This window comes from Babylonia areolata, chromosome 23 (assembly GCF_041734735.1).
Source record: "Babylonia areolata isolate BAREFJ2019XMU chromosome 23, ASM4173473v1, whole genome shotgun sequence".
Taxonomy (NCBI): Eukaryota; Metazoa; Mollusca; class Gastropoda; order Neogastropoda; family Buccinidae; genus Babylonia; species Babylonia areolata.
Genome location: NC_134898.1, coordinates 6,093,306 through 6,111,487, shown reverse-complemented (window position 1 = coordinate 6,111,487; position 18,182 = coordinate 6,093,306). Strand labels below are relative to the sequence as shown.

The window sequence follows — 18,182 nt, the reverse complement described above, 5'->3', positions numbered from 1 at the left end:
ATTGTGGTGGAGTGTTTGAATGTTGGAATGCAGAAACAGGGTGGTGGATCTGAATCTGACTGTAGAGGGCGACATGGTGTGTAGAGGTGAAGGCTGTCACAGAGATAGGATGGAGAGATGTTCCTGCGTTTATGCGAGTGCAAATCTCGTACCCCATCCTGTGTGAGACAGGGAGCCAATGGAGAAACTGCATGAGAGGAGAAAATTAATGTGCTCAGATCTTTTCTTTCCGAAGACGAGTTGAGCAGCAGAACTGTATGTGCTGAAGAGAGTGAATGGATGAAGCAGCCAAACCACACACACACCCACAAACACCATTACATCACAACTTCATCATTATTTATTGATAACAATGCTGCCATATTCAAAGAGAACATGAATGCACGATTATGATGCTTTTATTAATATAATCTGGAAAGACCTTGTCTATGATTTCTATGGATTTTGTATGACATTGCAGAAAAAAAATTGTAAAGATGCTATGGATGTGTACAGTATTGTAGAAAACACTGGTAAAAATGCTACAGATGTGTATGGTACAGTAGAAACAATGACTGGTGCAGATGCTGTGGATACATGTGTATGGCATTGCAGAAAACATTGGTGCATGTGCTCTAAAAACAACTACTGCCTAGTCTTAACAGTATTGCCACAAGAAATGCCCTGTCTGTCTTAAAGTTTCACCACAGGAAATCCCATGTCTTACTGTCACAACCAGATATCCACTTTCTGTCTCATACTGTCATAACAAGAACTCCCCTGTCGTACAGTGTCACCACCAGAAATCCCTCTCTTAGTGTCAACAACAGAAATCCCTTGTCTTATAATCTGCCTGCATATTTCTGTCTGTCTTTCATGTACAGTATCTCCACCAGAACTCCACTTTGTCTTACAATGTAACCACCCTAAATCCCCTGTCGGTCTTACAGTGTCACCACCAGAAATCCCCTGTCTGTCTTACAGTGTCACCACCAGAAATCCCCTGTCTGTCTTACAGTATCACTACCAGAAATCCCCTGTCTGTCTTACAGTGTCACCATCAGAAATCCCCTGTCTGTCTTACAGTGTCACCATCAGAAATCCCCTGTCTGTCTTACAGTATCACTATCAGAAATCCCCTGTCTGTCTTACAGTGTCACCATCAGAAATCCTCTGTCTGTCTTACAGTATCACTACCAGAAATCCCCTGTCTGTCTTACAGTGTCACCATCAGAAATCCCCTGTCTGTCTTACAGTGTCACCATCAGAAATCCCCTGTCTGTCTTACAGTGTCACCATCAGAAATCCTCTGTCTGTCTTACAGTATCACTATCAGAAATCCCGTCTGTCTTACAGTGTCACCATCAGAAATCCCCTGTCTGTCTTACAGTGTCACCACCAGAAATCCCCTGTCTGTCTTACAGTGTCACCATCAGAAATCCTCTCTCTGTCTTACAGTATCACTATCAGAAATCCCCTGTCTGTCTTACAGTGTCACCACCAGAAATCCTGTCTGTCTGTCTTACAGTGTCACCATCAGAAATCCCCTGTCTGTCTTACAGTGTCACTACCAGAAATCCCCTGTCTGTCTTACAGTGTCACCACCAGAAATCCCCTGTCTGTCTTACAGTGTCACTACCAGAAATCCCCTGTCTGTCTTACAGTGTCACCACCAGAAATCCCCTGTCTGTCTTACAGTGTCACCATCAGAAATCCCCTGTCTGTCTTACAGTATCACTATCAGAAATCCCCTGTCTGTCTTACAGTGTCACCATCAGAAATCCCCTGTCTGTCTTACAGTATCACTATCAGAAATCCCCTGTCTGTCTTACAGTGTCACCACCAGAAATCCTGTCTGTCTGTCTTACAGTGTCACCATCAGAAATCCCCTGTCTGTCTTACAGTGTCACCATCAGAAATCCTCTGTCTGTCTTACAGTATCACTACCAGAAATCCCCTGTCTGTCTTACAGTGTCATCATCAGAAATCCCCTGTCTGTCTTACAGTGTCACCATCAGAAATCCCCTGTCTGTCTTACAGTGTCACCATGAGAAATCCCCTGTCTGTCTTACAGTGTCACCATCAGAAATCCCCTGTCTGTCTTACAGTGTCATCATCAGAAATCCCCTGTCTGTCTTACAGTGTCACCATCAGAAATCCCCTATCTGTCTTACAGTGTCACCATCAGAAATCCCCTATCTGTCTTACAGTGTCACCACCAGAAATCTCCTCTATCTTTCAGTGTCACCATCAGCAATCCCCTCTGTCTAACACAGTCACCAACAAAACTCCCCCGTCAGTATTCCAGTCATCTTCTGTCCCTGGTGCCCCTGTCTCTGTGAGAACTACTGGAGTGATCTCCTCTTCTCCTCTCTTCCTTCTTCCTCCCCTTCCTTCTGTCTTCCTCTGGTGATGAGGATCTCCGGTGTTTCTTTTTCTTCTTTCTCTCCTCTCCGGATGATGGTGACCTCCTCCCTTTTTTCTTCTTCCTCCTCTCTTCCTCCATTGATGGTGATCTTTCTTTCTTTCTTCTTTCTTTTCTCCTGTCCTCCTCTGAAGACGGTGACCTTTCTTTCCTCTTTCTCTCCTTTCTCCTGTCTTCTTCTGGAGACGGCGACCTTTCTTTCCTCTTTCTCTCTTTCCTTCTGTCTTCCTCTGAAGACGGCGACCTTTCTTTCATCTTTCTCTCCTTTCTCCTGTCTTCTTCTGAAGACAGTGACCTTTCTTTCCTCTTTCTCTCTTTTCTTCTGTCTTCCTCTGAAGACGGCGACCTTTCTTTCCTCTTTCTCTCTTTTCTTCTGTTTTCCTGTGAAGACGGCGACCTTTCTTTCCTCTTTCTCTCTTTTCTTCTATCTTCTTCTGAAGACGGCGACCTTTCTTTCCTCTTTCTCACTTCCTTTTTCTCTTTCCCGGAGGATGGTGATCCTCCTTTCCGTTTCTTCATCCTTCTGTCTTCCTCTGAGGATGGTGACCTATCTTTTTGCTTCCTCCTTTTCCTCCCGTCTTCCTCTGATGATGGTGACTTCTTTTCTCGCTTTCTCTCATTCCTCTTGTCTTCCTGTGAGGAGGAGGATCTCCTTTCTTTCTTTCTCTCCCGATGGCGTGTACACTCCCTGTCCCTGTCTTTGTCTCCCTCCGTTCCACCTCCATTCCTGCCCCTGCCGTCCTGAAACACAGAATGCAGACTGTTGTCATGACTATCGTACAGAGCTTCTCTCTTGTGTGTGTGTGTGTGTGTGTGTGTGACATTATGTCGCACACTGTTGTCATGACGAATCGTACAGAGCTTCTCTTGTGTGAGTCTGTGTCTTCACCTTCTGAAACACTTTATGTCCCACACTGTTGTCATGAAGTGTTGTACAGAGCTTCTCTTGTGTGAGTCTGTGTTTTCACCTTCTGAAACACTTTATGTCCCACACTGTGTCATGAAGTGTCAAACAGAGTGTCTGTTGTGTGAGTCTGTGTCTTCATCTTCTGAAACACATATGTCCCACACTGTTGTCATGAAGTGTGGTACAGGGTGTCTGTTGTGTGTGTGTGTGTGTCTTCACACTGACTACATGTGCATACGCTCCATAAAGGCTCTTAATCACAAAATCTAAAAACTTTATAATAAGCACCCTGTATTGTGTAAATAACCAAAGGCCAAAAAATTAAAACACAGGAACCCAGATAGAATAACATTTTGTGTGCTGGACACAAAGATTCTTTAGGGATTAAGTTTTTATAAATCATTGTTTTACTTTGGATTGAAAACCAGATTAGCAACTGTGCTTTCTCACTGACAGGAAAAATTTATACTTTTGTGTTATCAGTAATATAAAGGCCAAAAATAAATATCTCTTTACAAACCTGGGTAACTTTTTAAAGGCTTCGAAGGACTTGAAAAAGGCATGTCTTTTTATTATTATTTTTTCTTTACAAATTCTTAAAAAAAAAAAAAAATCCAAACAGAAAAATCCTCAAACTATATGAGCCCTGTTCGCAAGATACATGGGTTTCCTGCACATTTTACGCAGCTCCTGTTTCAGCCAGCAACACGATGTGCAGTGATGCAAATTTGACACTTAAAAGACTATTTCTCAGCCAACAACAGAATGTGCAGTGAAGTTTCTACAAGAGTTAACTCACTCCGCACGATGGAACGCTATAGCGATCCTGACATAAGGTAGCGTTCCGGACAACGGAACGCTATAACGGTTTCGACAATTAAAATTTTTTCCATGTTTTCCTCATGGTGCAGCATAAAAATCGCAGCTACACCGGGCATTGCGAACATGTCAAAGGTCACATGGAAAGTTTCTTTGTGAGGTTCCGTAACTGTACACTCACTGGCCAGCCATTGACCTTGGTACCCCACATAACAAGCTGATCTTCATACGTATCGAAAATGGCGCTGCTGGTGAAAGAAGTGGAAATTTTTGGAGCAAACTAGATCACGGCAGCGGCTTTTTACTGCTGCTGAAATGATTGGAATGCTTCAAACTGAAGGTTTCAACATCGACGAGGATGATGAAGAGATTAATAAAGCATCTGTTGTGAAGAAAGCTACAAGCAAGAAGATACTGACAGTTGACTCAGCTTCTGAGGGCTGTGAAGAGAGGGAGGGGGGTGGGTGTACACACGATGTGAGAAGAGAGGTCGGTGGGTCAAGTACAGGGAGTTTCATTCAGTTACATTGTGTTTTGTATTTTTTGTGTTTTTTTTTCCTAACCCTAAGAAATGTGTCATCTGCAGGGGAAAGCAAGGGAGAAAACTGTTCCTCCGGAGTGAGTTAAAGACTGACTGTTTTTCAGCCAGGAACACACGGTGCAGTAAAGGTTTTACAACAGTTGAGGACAGACTGTTTTTTCAGCCAGCAACAGACTGTGCAGTGAAGTTTCTACTGAGGACAGACTGTTTTTCAAGCAGCAAAACAGTGCAGTGTAGTTTCTACAACAGTTGAGGACAAACTTGTTTTTCAAGCAGCAAAACAGTGTACTGTAGTTTCTACAACAGTTACAGACAGACTATTTTTCAGCCAGCAACAGACAGTGCAGTGAAGTTTCTACAACCGTTGAAAACAGACTGTTTTTCAGGCAGTGTGGCTGTCAGACATGTCCACTGCCAGTGGTCAGTGGTGCAGGGGGTGTCGGGGTGCACCCTGTGCACAGCGCCCAGTCTCACCTTCTTCCTGTCCTCCTTGCTGCCTTCCTCCTGCTCCCAGTCACCCTGTCTTCCAGGTTTGTCTTTCTTGCTCTTCCTTCTCTCTGCGCTGGCTTGGGGCAAGTCGTCGTGTTCAAACACCAGGTCATAGTTACTGAACTGTGTTAAGGATTCTGTAGCGTCGCCGCTCTTTGTGCACAGTGATGGCTATCATTCTGCACGACTTGCCGTTGCTGAGAAAATGCCACTGTTCATGTTTACACACACACAAAGAGACACACATAAACACACACACACATGGAGAATAGAAACAAGATTCATACACAGACACACACACACATGGAAAATGGAAACAAGATTCATACACAGACTCACTTTGTGAACATATCTTAGTAAAAAAAAACCCAAACAACAGCAAAAAACAACAAAACAACAAACAATGGGCCTTGCACACCCAAAATTAAAAAAAAAAAGTATTGGCATGTGACAAGAATATTCTCCTGAATATTTTCTTCATAAAGTAAGGATACTTGTCTCCACGCCGCTGGTCTTTGAGCACATATTTGGGTTGCTCCCCCTTCTTCTCTTCCTCTGCCTTGTTCACTGTGAATACCAGCAACACACAACAATAACAATTCAGTATTTGGAGAAGTCCAGTTGAGTTATTCACATATTTATTCAGACAGACAGACATTATTTCCGTATGGGTGAAAACAAGATTTGGTGCAGATATCAAACCATTTACCACATGAAAATGTTCTTGTTGATTATGCATGATTTTGTACGACACATAGAAATTCTAAAGAAGGAATTTAAAAATTATCATGACTGAACTGTATCACAAATATTTTAATACAGAATGGGTTTCATATGTTTTGGATTCACTGCCATTTTCAAATAATTCAACTCAATGTCAGATAAGAATTGCAAGAAAATTACAAATTGTCTTTTTCACAAGGGAAAAATACATATTCTATCTATCTGATACTTAAATATCACTATTAATATTCTTTCTATCTGATACTTAATTATCACTATTACTTCAGCATAGGTGTAGCAGTTATAGATTACATTTCTTTTCAATCGACCTTATACTTACAAAAGTTATATATCACTGTTACTTCAACATAGGTGTAGCAGTTTCAATTAGAATCACAAAACTGGAAAATGAGTTATATATTCATGTTTGTCAGAACCAGCCCCCATTTGCAGATCACTAAAGTTAAGTTTATTTCCCAAAAGTATGTGAATTAAACATCAGCATTTGATCTTTGTAATTTGTTCAAAGAGACAAGGGAGTATGTCTGAAAGTGGGGAAACTGTAATGAAACAGGAAAAGTGAACAAAAGGCAAAGCCTTCAAGACTCTTGTCCAATTCCTGCTGATTTAAACATGAGAAGAATGAAACTGAAATATGGGAGGGGGTGAGGGGGGCTACCAGAACAACATATCTCAATCCAAGTCATAATCTGGAAAGCGAACAATTCCATTTGAAGCAGCTCTCACTGATCAATATTTCATTCTTTTACAATCATGATACAGATCTAGATCAGGTTTCCTGTCTTCATCGCAACTTTCTGGCTTTGATAAACCATGACAAGCACTCCACACATAACAAGATTTAAAACAATTTCCTATTTTAGGGTTATTTTCTTTTGCATTTGCAATTAACTTACTACAGACCATGTGTGTGTAAACTGCACAAGATGGGCTGAATCTGACTATTTGCTGACTGTAAAAAAGCAAATTTATGTAGATCTATTCAAACACTGTGCTGGTTCAGTCCCTGTGTACCTGACCTAGAAAACCATACAAGTTGTACCACCATGTGTATGTGACCTAGCACACCATATCTGATCTAGTACACCATACCAGCTGGTCCATCTTGTTTCAGTCCCTGTGTGCCTGCCCTTACACTCCATACATGGACACATGCACACACACACAAACGCACACAACCCCAAGCAAGAACCAGTACCAGCAGCAGAGGGGCGCAGCTTGGACACGGACTGGCTGAAGTCGACATGAATGCGGCGGTCATCAATGAGCACGTTGTCCATCTTGAAGTAGGCGTTCTCGCAGTGCTGGGGCTCTTCAAACTCAATGAAGGCGTACTGCAGGGACTCCTTGGTCTTCTGGTCCTTGATGACCTCACAGCTCAGGATGGGCCCAAAGCGAGAGAAGATCATCTCCAGGTCCTCGTCCGTGGTCACCGGGTTCAGTTTGCACACAAACAGCACGTTGTCTGGAGGCTTCACGTCTGCTTCCGGTATGTCCCCTACCTGGAAACACCAACATCTCACAGCTGTCATGGGTGTGTGGTGTTGTCTCTTGGCCTGGTGATGTCTTGCTATATACCAACATGTCTCTTACACTGGTTAATGTCCTGATATACCTACATGTCACAGCCATCATGGTGTGTGGTGCTTTCGCAGGCAGCTGCCAGTCTCTTGGACTAGTAATGTCTTGCTATATACCTACATGTCTCTTACACTGGTGACTGTCCTGCTATACTAACATGTCTTTCACACTGGTAAATGTCCTGCTGTGCCAACATGTCTTTTACAGTGGTAAATGTCCTGCTATACTAACATGTCTTTCACACTGGTAAATGTCCTGCTGTACCAACATGTCTTTTACAGTGGTGAATGTCCTGCTATACTAACATGTCTTTCACACTGGTAAATGTCCTGCTATGCCAACATGTCTTTTAGCCTGGTGAATGTCCTGCTGTACCAACATGTCTTTTACACTGGTAAATGTCCTGCTGTACCAACATGTCTTTTACACTGGTGAATGTCCTGCTATGCCAACATGTCTTTTACCCTGGTGAATGTCCTGCTGTACCAACATGTCTTTTACACTGGTAAATGTCCTGCTGTACCAACATGTCTTTTACACTGGTGAATGTCCTGCTATGCCAACATGTCTTTTACCCTGGTGAATGTCCTGCTGTACCAACATGTCTTTTACACTGGTAAATGTCCTGCTATACTAACATGTCTTTCACACTGGTAAATGTCCTGCTATGCCAACATGTCTTTTAGCCTGGTGAATGTCCTGCTGTACCAACATGTCTTTTACACTGGTGAATGTCCTGCTGTACCAACATGTCTTTTACCCTGGTGAATGTCCTGCTATGCCAACATGTCTTTTACATTGGTGAATGTCCTGCTGTACCAACATGTCTTTTACACTGGTGAATGTCCTGCTGTACCAACATGTCTTTAACACTGGTAAATGTCATGCTATGCCAACATGTCTTTTACAGTGGTAAATGTCCTGCTATGCCAACATGTCTTTTACAATGGTGAATGTCCTGCTATGCCAGCATGTCTTTAACACTGGTAAATGTTCTGCTGTACAAATGATTCTTTAGCAGGTACATACTGGTAAATGTCTTGCAAAACCAACTTGTCTCATAAACTGTTCCCACACAAGTCAAATGGAGGTCAGATAAACTGAGGTGGACAGCAGTGTTCCCACACAAGGCACACAGAGGTCCCACAAGGCACACAAATGGCCTACAAGACACCGAGAGGTCCTGCAAAGACAGAAGGAGGTCCCACAAGACACCGAGAGGTCCCACACTCACCATCTCCAGCAGCTGGGCATTGGCTTTGGCCTCTCTCTCTGCCTGCAGCTCCTGGATTTCCTCCACCGTCATCCCTTTGGTGTCGTCCACCTCCTCATCCACCCCTATTCTGTCGCTCTGCACACACACACACACAGCTCTTAGCTCCTGGATCTCCTCCTCCGTCATCCCTTTGGTGTTGTCCACCTCCTCATCCACCCCTATTCTGTCGCTCTGCACACACACACACACACACACAGAGCTCTTAGCTCCTGGATCTCCTCCTCCGTCATCCCTTTGGAGTCGTCCACCTCCTCATCCACCCCTATTCTGTCGCTCTACACACACAGCTCTTAGCTCCTGGATCTCCTCCTCCGTCATCCCTTTGGTGTTGTCCACCTCCTCATCCACCCCTATTCTGTCGCTCTACACACACACACACACACACACACACACACAGAGCTCTTAGCTCCTGGATTTCCTCCACCGTCATCCCTTTGGTGTCGTCCACCTCCTCATCCACCCCTATTCTGTCGCTCTGCGCACACACACACACACACACACACACACACACACACACACACACAGAGCTCTTAGCTCCTGGATTTCCTCCATCATCCCTTTGGAGTCGTCCACCTCCTCATCCACCCCTATTCTGTCGCTCTGCACACACACACACACACAGAGCTCTTAGCTCCTGGATCTCCTCCTCCATCATCCCTTTGGAGTCGTCCACCTCCTCATCCACCCCTATTCTGTCGCTCTGCACACACACACACACACAGAGCTCTTAGCTCCTGGATCTCCTCCTCCGTCATCCCTTTGGAGTCGTCCACCTCCTCATCCACCCCTATTCTGTCGCTCTGCACACACACACACACAGAGCTCTTAGCTCCTGGATCTCCTCCTCCATCATCCCTTTGGAGTCGTCCACCTCCTCATCCACCCCTATTCTGTCGCTCTGCACACACACACACACATAGAGCTCTTAGCTCCTGGATCTCCTCCTCCGTCATCCCTTTGGAGTCGTCCACCTCCTCATCCACCCCTATCCTGTCAATGCACACACACACACACACACATGGCAGCTTCACTTTCTCAAAGAGGCGTCACTGCATTCAGACTACTTCATATACGCCACACCACACATCTGCCGTGCAAATAATATTTTGTGTACCTGTCAGCACTGAGTTCGTCTACAGAACTGTTCTGGAGGACAGCACTTGTGTTGCCATTTGTTTTTTGTATTTGTATTCCTTTTTATCACAACAGATTTCTCTGTGTGAAATTCGGGCCGCTCTCCCCAGGGAGAGCGCGTCACTACACTACAGCACCACCCATTTTTTTGTGTTTTTTTCCTGCGTGCAGTTTTATTTGTTTTTCCTGTTGAAGTGGATTTTTCTACAGAATTTTGCCAGGAACAACCCTTTTGTTGCCGTGGGTTCTTTTACGTGCGCTAAGTGCATGCTGCACACGGGACCTCGGTTTATCGTCTCATCCGAATGACTAGCGTCCAGACCACCACTCAAGGTCTAGTGGAGGGGGAGAAAATATTGGCGGCTGAGCCGTGATTTGAACCAGCGCCCTCAGATTCTCTCGCTTCCTAGGCAGACGCGTTACCTCTAGGCCATCACTCCACTGGGTTACTTCTCCATGGGTTACTTCTCAATGAGCCAAGTGCATGCTGCAAATGGGATCTTGGGTTTATCGTTTCACATAAATGACTAGATGCTCAGTTTGATTTTTTTTAGTCAAACTGTGGAGAAGGGGGCGTGACTGGGATTCGAACCCAGACACTCATGGATACTGTATTGGCAGTAAAGCGTCTTAACCATTCTGCCACCTTCCTCCTGAACACAGAGGTCACACAGTGGGCATCTCCACTGTACAAGGACTCAGTGATGGTGGCTTTCCACATCATCAAGATATCAAGTGTAAAAATCTGTCATCAAGACACATGCCAGGCTCTGTTAACAGCTGTTGTCAGGGCTGTGAAGAACCAAACAGCAAAACTCTGGAAAGTCAGGTTCCACCTGTTCCTAATCCAGAAAACTGTAGAAAAAAATTTTTTTTAAAAAGAGAAAAAAAAAGAGGGCTATGCTATGTATGACAGTCAATCAACTCAATGGCTGAGTGTAACATCATGCTGATGCTGACAACTGTTAATGGCCGAGTGTAACACATCATGCTGATGTTGATGATTGATAATGACTGAGTGTAACACCTCATGCTGATGTTGATGACTGTTAATGGCTGAGTGTAACACATCATTCTGATGTTGATGACTGTTAATGACTGAGTGTAACACATCATGCTGATGTTGATGACTGTTAGTGACTGAGTGTAACACATCATGCTGATGTTGATGACTGTTGACTGAGTGTAACACATCATGCTGATGTTGATGACTGTTAATGACTGAGTGTAACGCATCATGCTGATGTTGATGATTGTTAATGACTGAGTGTAACACCTCATGCTGATGTTGATGACTGTTAATGACCGAGTGTAACACCTCATGCTGATGTTGATGACTGTTAATGACTGAGTGTAACATCTCATGCTGATGTTTATGACTGAGTGTAACACATCATGCTGATGTTGATGACTGTTAATGACTGAGTGTAACACATCACGCTGATGTTGATGACTGTTAATGACTGAGTGTAACACATCAAGCTGATGCTGATGACTGTTAATGACTGAGTGTAACACATCACGCTGATGTTGATGACTGTTAATGACTGAGTGTAACCCATCATGCTGATGTTGATGACTATTAATGACTGAGTGTAACACATGCTGATGTTGATGACTGTTAATGACTGAGTGTAACACATCACGCTGATGTTGATGACTGTTAATGACTGAGTGTAACACATCATGCTGATGTTGATGACTGTTAATGACTGAGTGTAACACATCACGCTGATGTTGATGACTGTTAGTGACTGAGTGTAACACATCATGCTGATGTTGATGACTGTTAGTGACTGAGTGTAACACATCATGCTGATGTTGATGACTGTTAATGACTGAGTGTAACACATCACGCTGATGTTGATGACTGTTAATGACTGAGTGTAACCCATCATGCTGATGTTGATGACTATTAATGACTGAGTGTAACACATGCTGATGTTGATGACTGTTAATGACTGAGTGTAACACATCACGCTGATGTTGATGACTGTTAATGACTGAGTGTAACACATCACGCTGATGTTGATGACTATTAATGACTGAGTGTAACACATCACGCTGATGTTGATGACTGTTAATGACTGAGTGTAACCCATCATGCTGATGTTGATGACTGTTAATGACTGAGTGTAACACCTCATGCTGATGTTTATGACTGAGTGTAACACATCACGCTGATGTTAATGACTGTTAATGACTGAGTGTAACACATCATGCTGATGTTGATGACTGTTAATGACTGGGTTTTAAATATATGCTCATGTTGACAACTGTTAATAAGTGAGTGTTACATATGCTGATTTTGACGGCAGTTAGATGACAGATTGTAACATATGCTGATGGTGATTACACGTAATGACACAGTGCAGGACCGGTACCTCTAACATTTCCTTTGTGGGTTCTGGGGACTTCTCTGGGATGACCAGGCCCTCTGGGTCATCAAATGGATCATCAATGATCACCGTGTGGAAAATCCTGTAACATCAACAGCACATTGTTCAACAGTCATCAACGATCAGTCTGTGGAAAATCCTGTGACAATAACAGAATCATGGGTCAACCCACCCAGCAATCATCAGTGAATGCAGTTGGCATGTTTTGTGACAAAGAAGAAATAACAGTCAGTAAATGGGTGATCCATTTCTTCCAACTCTTCAAAACCTGTGCAGCCTGTAGCATGTTTCCTATCTGGCAGTGTCTGGCTGACTTGCATGAACGGAAAGGGGTATTTCACTTATGACAAACAATACCACATAGTGGGCAGAGCTCAGGTCTACTGCTGGTATTGGTCACAGAATGATGTTGGCTTATGTCAATTCCTCACCCTTAAACACCATCTGCTTCAGGATGGTCAGCTTCAATTGTGCTAGGCCAAACTATTGTGTAACTGTTGTCACACAACATCACATTACAACATTAACTTTGTGCACAAAAACGCCATGAGAAAACCCCAATGAACTTGATGTCCCTGCAGTGTCACAAGAAAACCCCAACCAACATGATGTCCCTGTTGTGTCACAAGAAAACCCCAATGAAACTGATGTCCCTGTTGTGTCACAAGAAAACCCCAACCAACATGATGTCCCTGTTGTGTCACAATAAAACCCCAATGAACCTGATGTCCCTGTAGTGTCATTAGAAAACCCCAACCAACATGATGTCCCTCTAGTGTCACAAGAAAACCCCAACAAACCTGATGTCCCTGTATGGGCGGTGTTTGTCATCACAGTATGCCTCGTTCAGTTTCTCCAGGACCTCAAGGCCCTCGGCCACCTCTCCAAACACTGTGTGTTCTCCATCCAGGTAGTCCAGGTTCTCCCCCAGAGTGATGAAGAACTGAAATCACATGCAACACAGTGCATCACTCACATTGACATCAGTGTCACACTTCACACAGCACAGTGCATCACTCACACTGACATCAGTGTCACACTTCACACAGCACAGTACATCACTCACACTGACATCAGTGTCACACTTCACATCACTCACACTGACATCAGTGTCACACTTTACACAGCAACAGTGCATCACTCACACTGACATCAGTGTCACACTTCACACAGCACAGTACATCACTCACACTGACATCAGTGTCACACTTCACACAGCACAGTACATCACTCACACTGACACCAGTGTCACACTTCACACAGCACAGTACATCACTCACACTGACATCAGTGTCACACTTCACATAGCACAGTACATCACTCACACTGACATCAGTGTCACACTTCACACAGCACAGTACATCACTCACACTGACATCAGTGTCACACTTTACACAGCAACAGTGCATCACTCACACTGACATCAGTGTCACACTTTACACAGCACAGTACATCACTCACACTGACATCAGTGTCACACTTTACACAGCAACAGTGCATCACTCACACTGACATCAGTGTCACACTTTACACAGCAACAGTGCATCACTCACACTGACACCAGTGTCACGCTTCACACAGCACAGTGCATCACTCACACTGACATCAGTGTCATACTTCACACAGCAGTACACACCACTCACATTGACATCACACTTCGCACAGCAGTACACACCTCTCACACTGACATTACACAGTTCATACAGCAGTACACACCTTTCACAATACCACACTTCACACAGCAGTACACATCTCGCACACTGACATCACACAGTTCACACAGCAGTACACACCTCTCACACTGACATCACGCAGTTCACACAGCAGTACACACCTCTCATACTGACATCACACAGCAGTACACACCTTTCACACTGATATCACACTTCACACAGCAGTACACCTCTCTCACAATGACATCAATGTGTCACACTTCACACAGCAGTACACACCTTTCACACTGACATCACGTAGTTCACACAGCAGTACACACCTTTCACACTGACATCACGTAGTTCACATAGCAGTACACACCTTTCACACTGATATCACACTGAACACAGTTTCCACAATGGACATGTGCCGGAGGACTGGACACACAGCTTCTTAAAACCCATACCAAAACCAGGAAAGGACCATCATCAGGTAAGCGGCTACCGGATCCTAACCATGCAAAACATCGCTGGAAAGCTCATGGAACGCATGATAGCCAGAAAACTTGCAAGGGATCTTGAACACAGGCACATTCTCCCTTCAAATCAAGGTGGTTACAGAACAGGCAAGTCCACATGGGAAAATGCAGCTGCTTTTGCATATGAGGTGTATGAAGGATTTCAAAGGAAAGAAGAAACACTAGCAGTAGCAATCGACCTTGAAGATGCCTACAATAAAGTCCAGTTTGCACACCTCATGGAGCTGCTACTAAGGTATGGAGTAAGTTTGACACTGACAAGATGGATAGCAGCAGCGCTTCAGGAAAGAACCGTCGTCCTACGCCTCGGAGATTGGATGTTTGCACCTTCTAAACTATCCATGGGACTGCCACAAGGGTCTCCGCTCTCTCCTGTCCTCTACAATGTCTACACGAAGGGCCTTGCAGACTTAAACAACAATGGAATAGCTCGGGTGCTTACTCTTGCGGATGATGGCCTGGTCTTCAAAACTTCGAAAGATGCTCAGGAAAGAACCAAAGCCGTCCAGAAACAACTAAACAATATTGCTCAATGGTGCAAAGACACAGGATCTTCCATCAATCCAGCGAAAGCCCAAACGTTGCTGTGCACCCTGAACAACAGAACTGCGAGCAAAGCACCACCTTCTGTGTCATTCGATGGGATTCAGATCGAGAAAACTGAATGCCTACGCTACCTAGGAATACACTTCGACAGGATGCTGACCTTCAGAAAACATACGGAAAATACTGTTCTCAAATGCAAAAAAGGCCTTTCAGTCTTAAAGGCAATGGCAACCAAAGGTATTGAACAACGCCACCTCTTCCTGCTATACCAATCACTCGTCCTCAGTGTGATCGACTACGGACTTGGGCTAACAACACCGTCTCAAAGCAACCTCCTAAAATTAGAAAGAGTACAAAATGAAGCTATGAGGCTGATCCTTGGAACAACAAAAGACACGCCCACAGAAACCATGCAATACCTGCTTGACCTTCCTTCAGTGCAGGCCAGAAACAAGTTAGAACAGGTCAAGACCTACTTCAAAGCATTAGAAAACCCTCAAAACCCACTGCATGACGCAGTCAAAGAACCAAAAAGCAGCCGTTTAGGGCAAGGAAGATCATGGATGGGGCAAGCAGAAGACACAATCCAGCTAGTATGCCGACTACAAGACCTGAAAGAAACAAAAAGAATGGGAGAAAAACCCCGAAAACCTCAACCATCTATTCAACACAGCCATTTCACCCACTCTAGGAAGACATTGTCGGGAATGGCCAGAGGGCAAAACTGATGCGGAAGTGAAGCTACTCATAGAAGAAAACAGTAAAGAAGAGGACATCATCATATACACAGATGGCTCAGTCACCAAAGACCAATCCGGTTGGGGATTCACTGCAAAACAAAATGGAAAAACAGTTAGGGAAGAGAATGCTGCCTACAAAGTCACAACCTCCAGCCTAACGATGGAAGTTGAAGCTGTGACACATGCCCTCCAGTGGCTATCGTCCATCCATACGCCCGGAAACCAACATGCCATGATTCTAACAGACTCAATGAACCTCATACAGAAAATTGAAAACGGAATGGGAAGCCCAGAGTGGCATAAGGCAATGCGCAACTTTCAGATAAAAAAAATCACATGGTCATACTGCCTGGGACATGCAGGAGTTAAGGGAAATGAGCGAGCTGACAGACTTGCTGGTAACGCAACACCAACGAGCGGCCTACATCTAGGAAAATCGGAAATCCTCAGAAAAGTCAAAGAATATCAAAAAGAACAGGTACAAGGCCATCACACCATCGATCGCCTCAAAGAAATAAAAGCAGAGAGCGGGAGCGGCCGTAAGTCTAACATGAAAGGTAGAGCACGATGCTTTGCAAATCAAACAAATATCGGCATCATTTCCAAACCAACATTGCGCAAATTTCTTCAAAACGGAACAGAGTCTCTGTGGGCTTTTCCAAATACAGTAGACTGAGCAACACACTAGACGCCACATTCTTGGCATCAGAGATCTTTTCCCATCCCTCTTGCGGCCAGTCAGTGGCAGCCTCTGTGCGTGTGTGTATGTGTGTGTGTGTATGTGTGGGTCTATGTTTTTGAGTGCGTTTGTGCATGCGTGAGAGTGTAAGTGTACACAAGTGTCAGGAGAGTTCTGTGCATGTGTGTGTGTGTGTGTGTGTGTGTGTGTGTGTGTGTGTGTGTGTTGTGTGTGTGTGTGTGTGAGGGGGAGGTGGGGGTGCAGGGAGGAGGTGAGATAGAGGATGAGGTATGTGAGTGTATGCATGCCTACACTGTGGGAGCATCAGGATATTGGAACGTATATATTATATATATATATATATCTTTGTATATATGTGTGTGGGGTTGGGGGTGGGAGATATGGACGTGTGTGTGTGTGCTTGTACAAGAAAGTGTTCATCTGTGTGTGTGAGTGTGTGTGTGCATGTGCGTGTTTGTGTGTGTGTGTGTGTGTGTGGGTGTGTGTGCCGTGGAAGCTGCGATACATAGACTAGAAACTCCGAGTGTGTGGAGGAGGGGGGTAGAGGAGGTGCAGGGAAATTTGTGGTGTGTGTGTGTGTGTGTGTGTGTGTGTGTGTGTATTGGAGCTCATGTACGTTTATATGTATTTGACTGTGCTTTCATATCTATGAAACTGCGTTTTGGGGGCATATCTGTTATGCATGTGTGGGTGTATGTGTGAATGTGTGTCTTCATGTTTTATATTTATTTGCTTATTTATCATCATTGTTGTCTTATTTATTTAATTATTTATTTATTATTATTATTATTATTATTATTATTATTTTATCATTATTTTCATTACTACTATCTTTTTTTTTTTCTTCTCTCTTTTTTTTTTTTTCCATCATAATTATTATTTATTTATTTATGTATGTACGCTTCTCTCTCTCTCTCTCTCTCTATATATATACATATATATATATATATATATATATGTATATATATATATATATATATATACTTTTTTTTTTTTTTCTCAAGGCCTGACTAAGCGCGTTGGGTTACGCTGCTGGTCAGGCATCTGCTTGGCAGATGTGGTGTAGCGTATATGGATTTGTCCGAACGCAGTGACGCCTCCTTGAGCTACTGATACTGATACTCATACTGAACACAGCAGTACACCTCTCACAATGACATCACACTGAACACAGCAGTACACACCTCATACAATGACATCACAGTGAACACAACAGTACACACCTTTCACACTGACATCACAGTATCACACTTCACACAGCAGTACACACCTCTCACACTGACATCACACAGTTCACATAGCAGTACACACCTTTCACACTGACATCACACAGTTCACACAGCAGTACACACCTCTCACACTGACATCACACAGTTCACACAGCAGTACACACCTCTCACACTGACATCACACAGCAGTACACACCTTTCACACTGATATCACACTTCACACAGCAGTACACCTCTCTCACGATGATATCAAAGTGTCACACTTCACACTGCAGTACACACCTTTCACACTGACATCACATAGTTCACACAGCAGTACACACCTTTCACACTGATATCACACTGAACACAGCAGTACACCTCTCACAATGACATCACACTGAACACAGCAGTACACACCTCTTACAATGACATCACAGTGAACACAACAGTACACACCTTTCACACTGACATCACAGTATCACACTTCACACAGCAGTACA

At 43.9% G+C, this 18,182-nt stretch overlaps 1 protein-coding gene across 2 annotated transcripts in view; it reads right to left on the bottom strand.

Moving 5' to 3' along the window:
* Positions 1-468: 468 nt before the first annotated feature.
* Positions 469-18,182, bottom strand: part of LOC143297983 (peptidyl-prolyl cis-trans isomerase-like 4) — a 28,109-nt gene continuing 10,395 nt past the window's right edge. For both annotated transcript variants that reach the window (XM_076610619.1, XM_076610618.1), the window contains exons 5-11: positions 13,095-13,237; positions 12,280-12,376; positions 8,720-8,836; positions 7,103-7,406; positions 5,655-5,727; positions 5,146-5,278; positions 469-3,145 (exon numbers count right to left, since the gene is read on the bottom strand). In XM_076610619.1, coding sequence (XP_076466734.1) covers positions 2,288-3,145; positions 5,146-5,278; positions 5,655-5,727; positions 7,103-7,406; positions 8,720-8,836; positions 12,280-12,376; positions 13,095-13,237 — 1,725 coding nt within the window. In that variant the 3' untranslated portion in view covers positions 469-2,287. The remainder of the gene's footprint in view (positions 3,146-5,145; positions 5,279-5,654; positions 5,728-7,102; positions 7,407-8,719; positions 8,837-12,279; positions 12,377-13,094; positions 13,238-18,182) is intronic.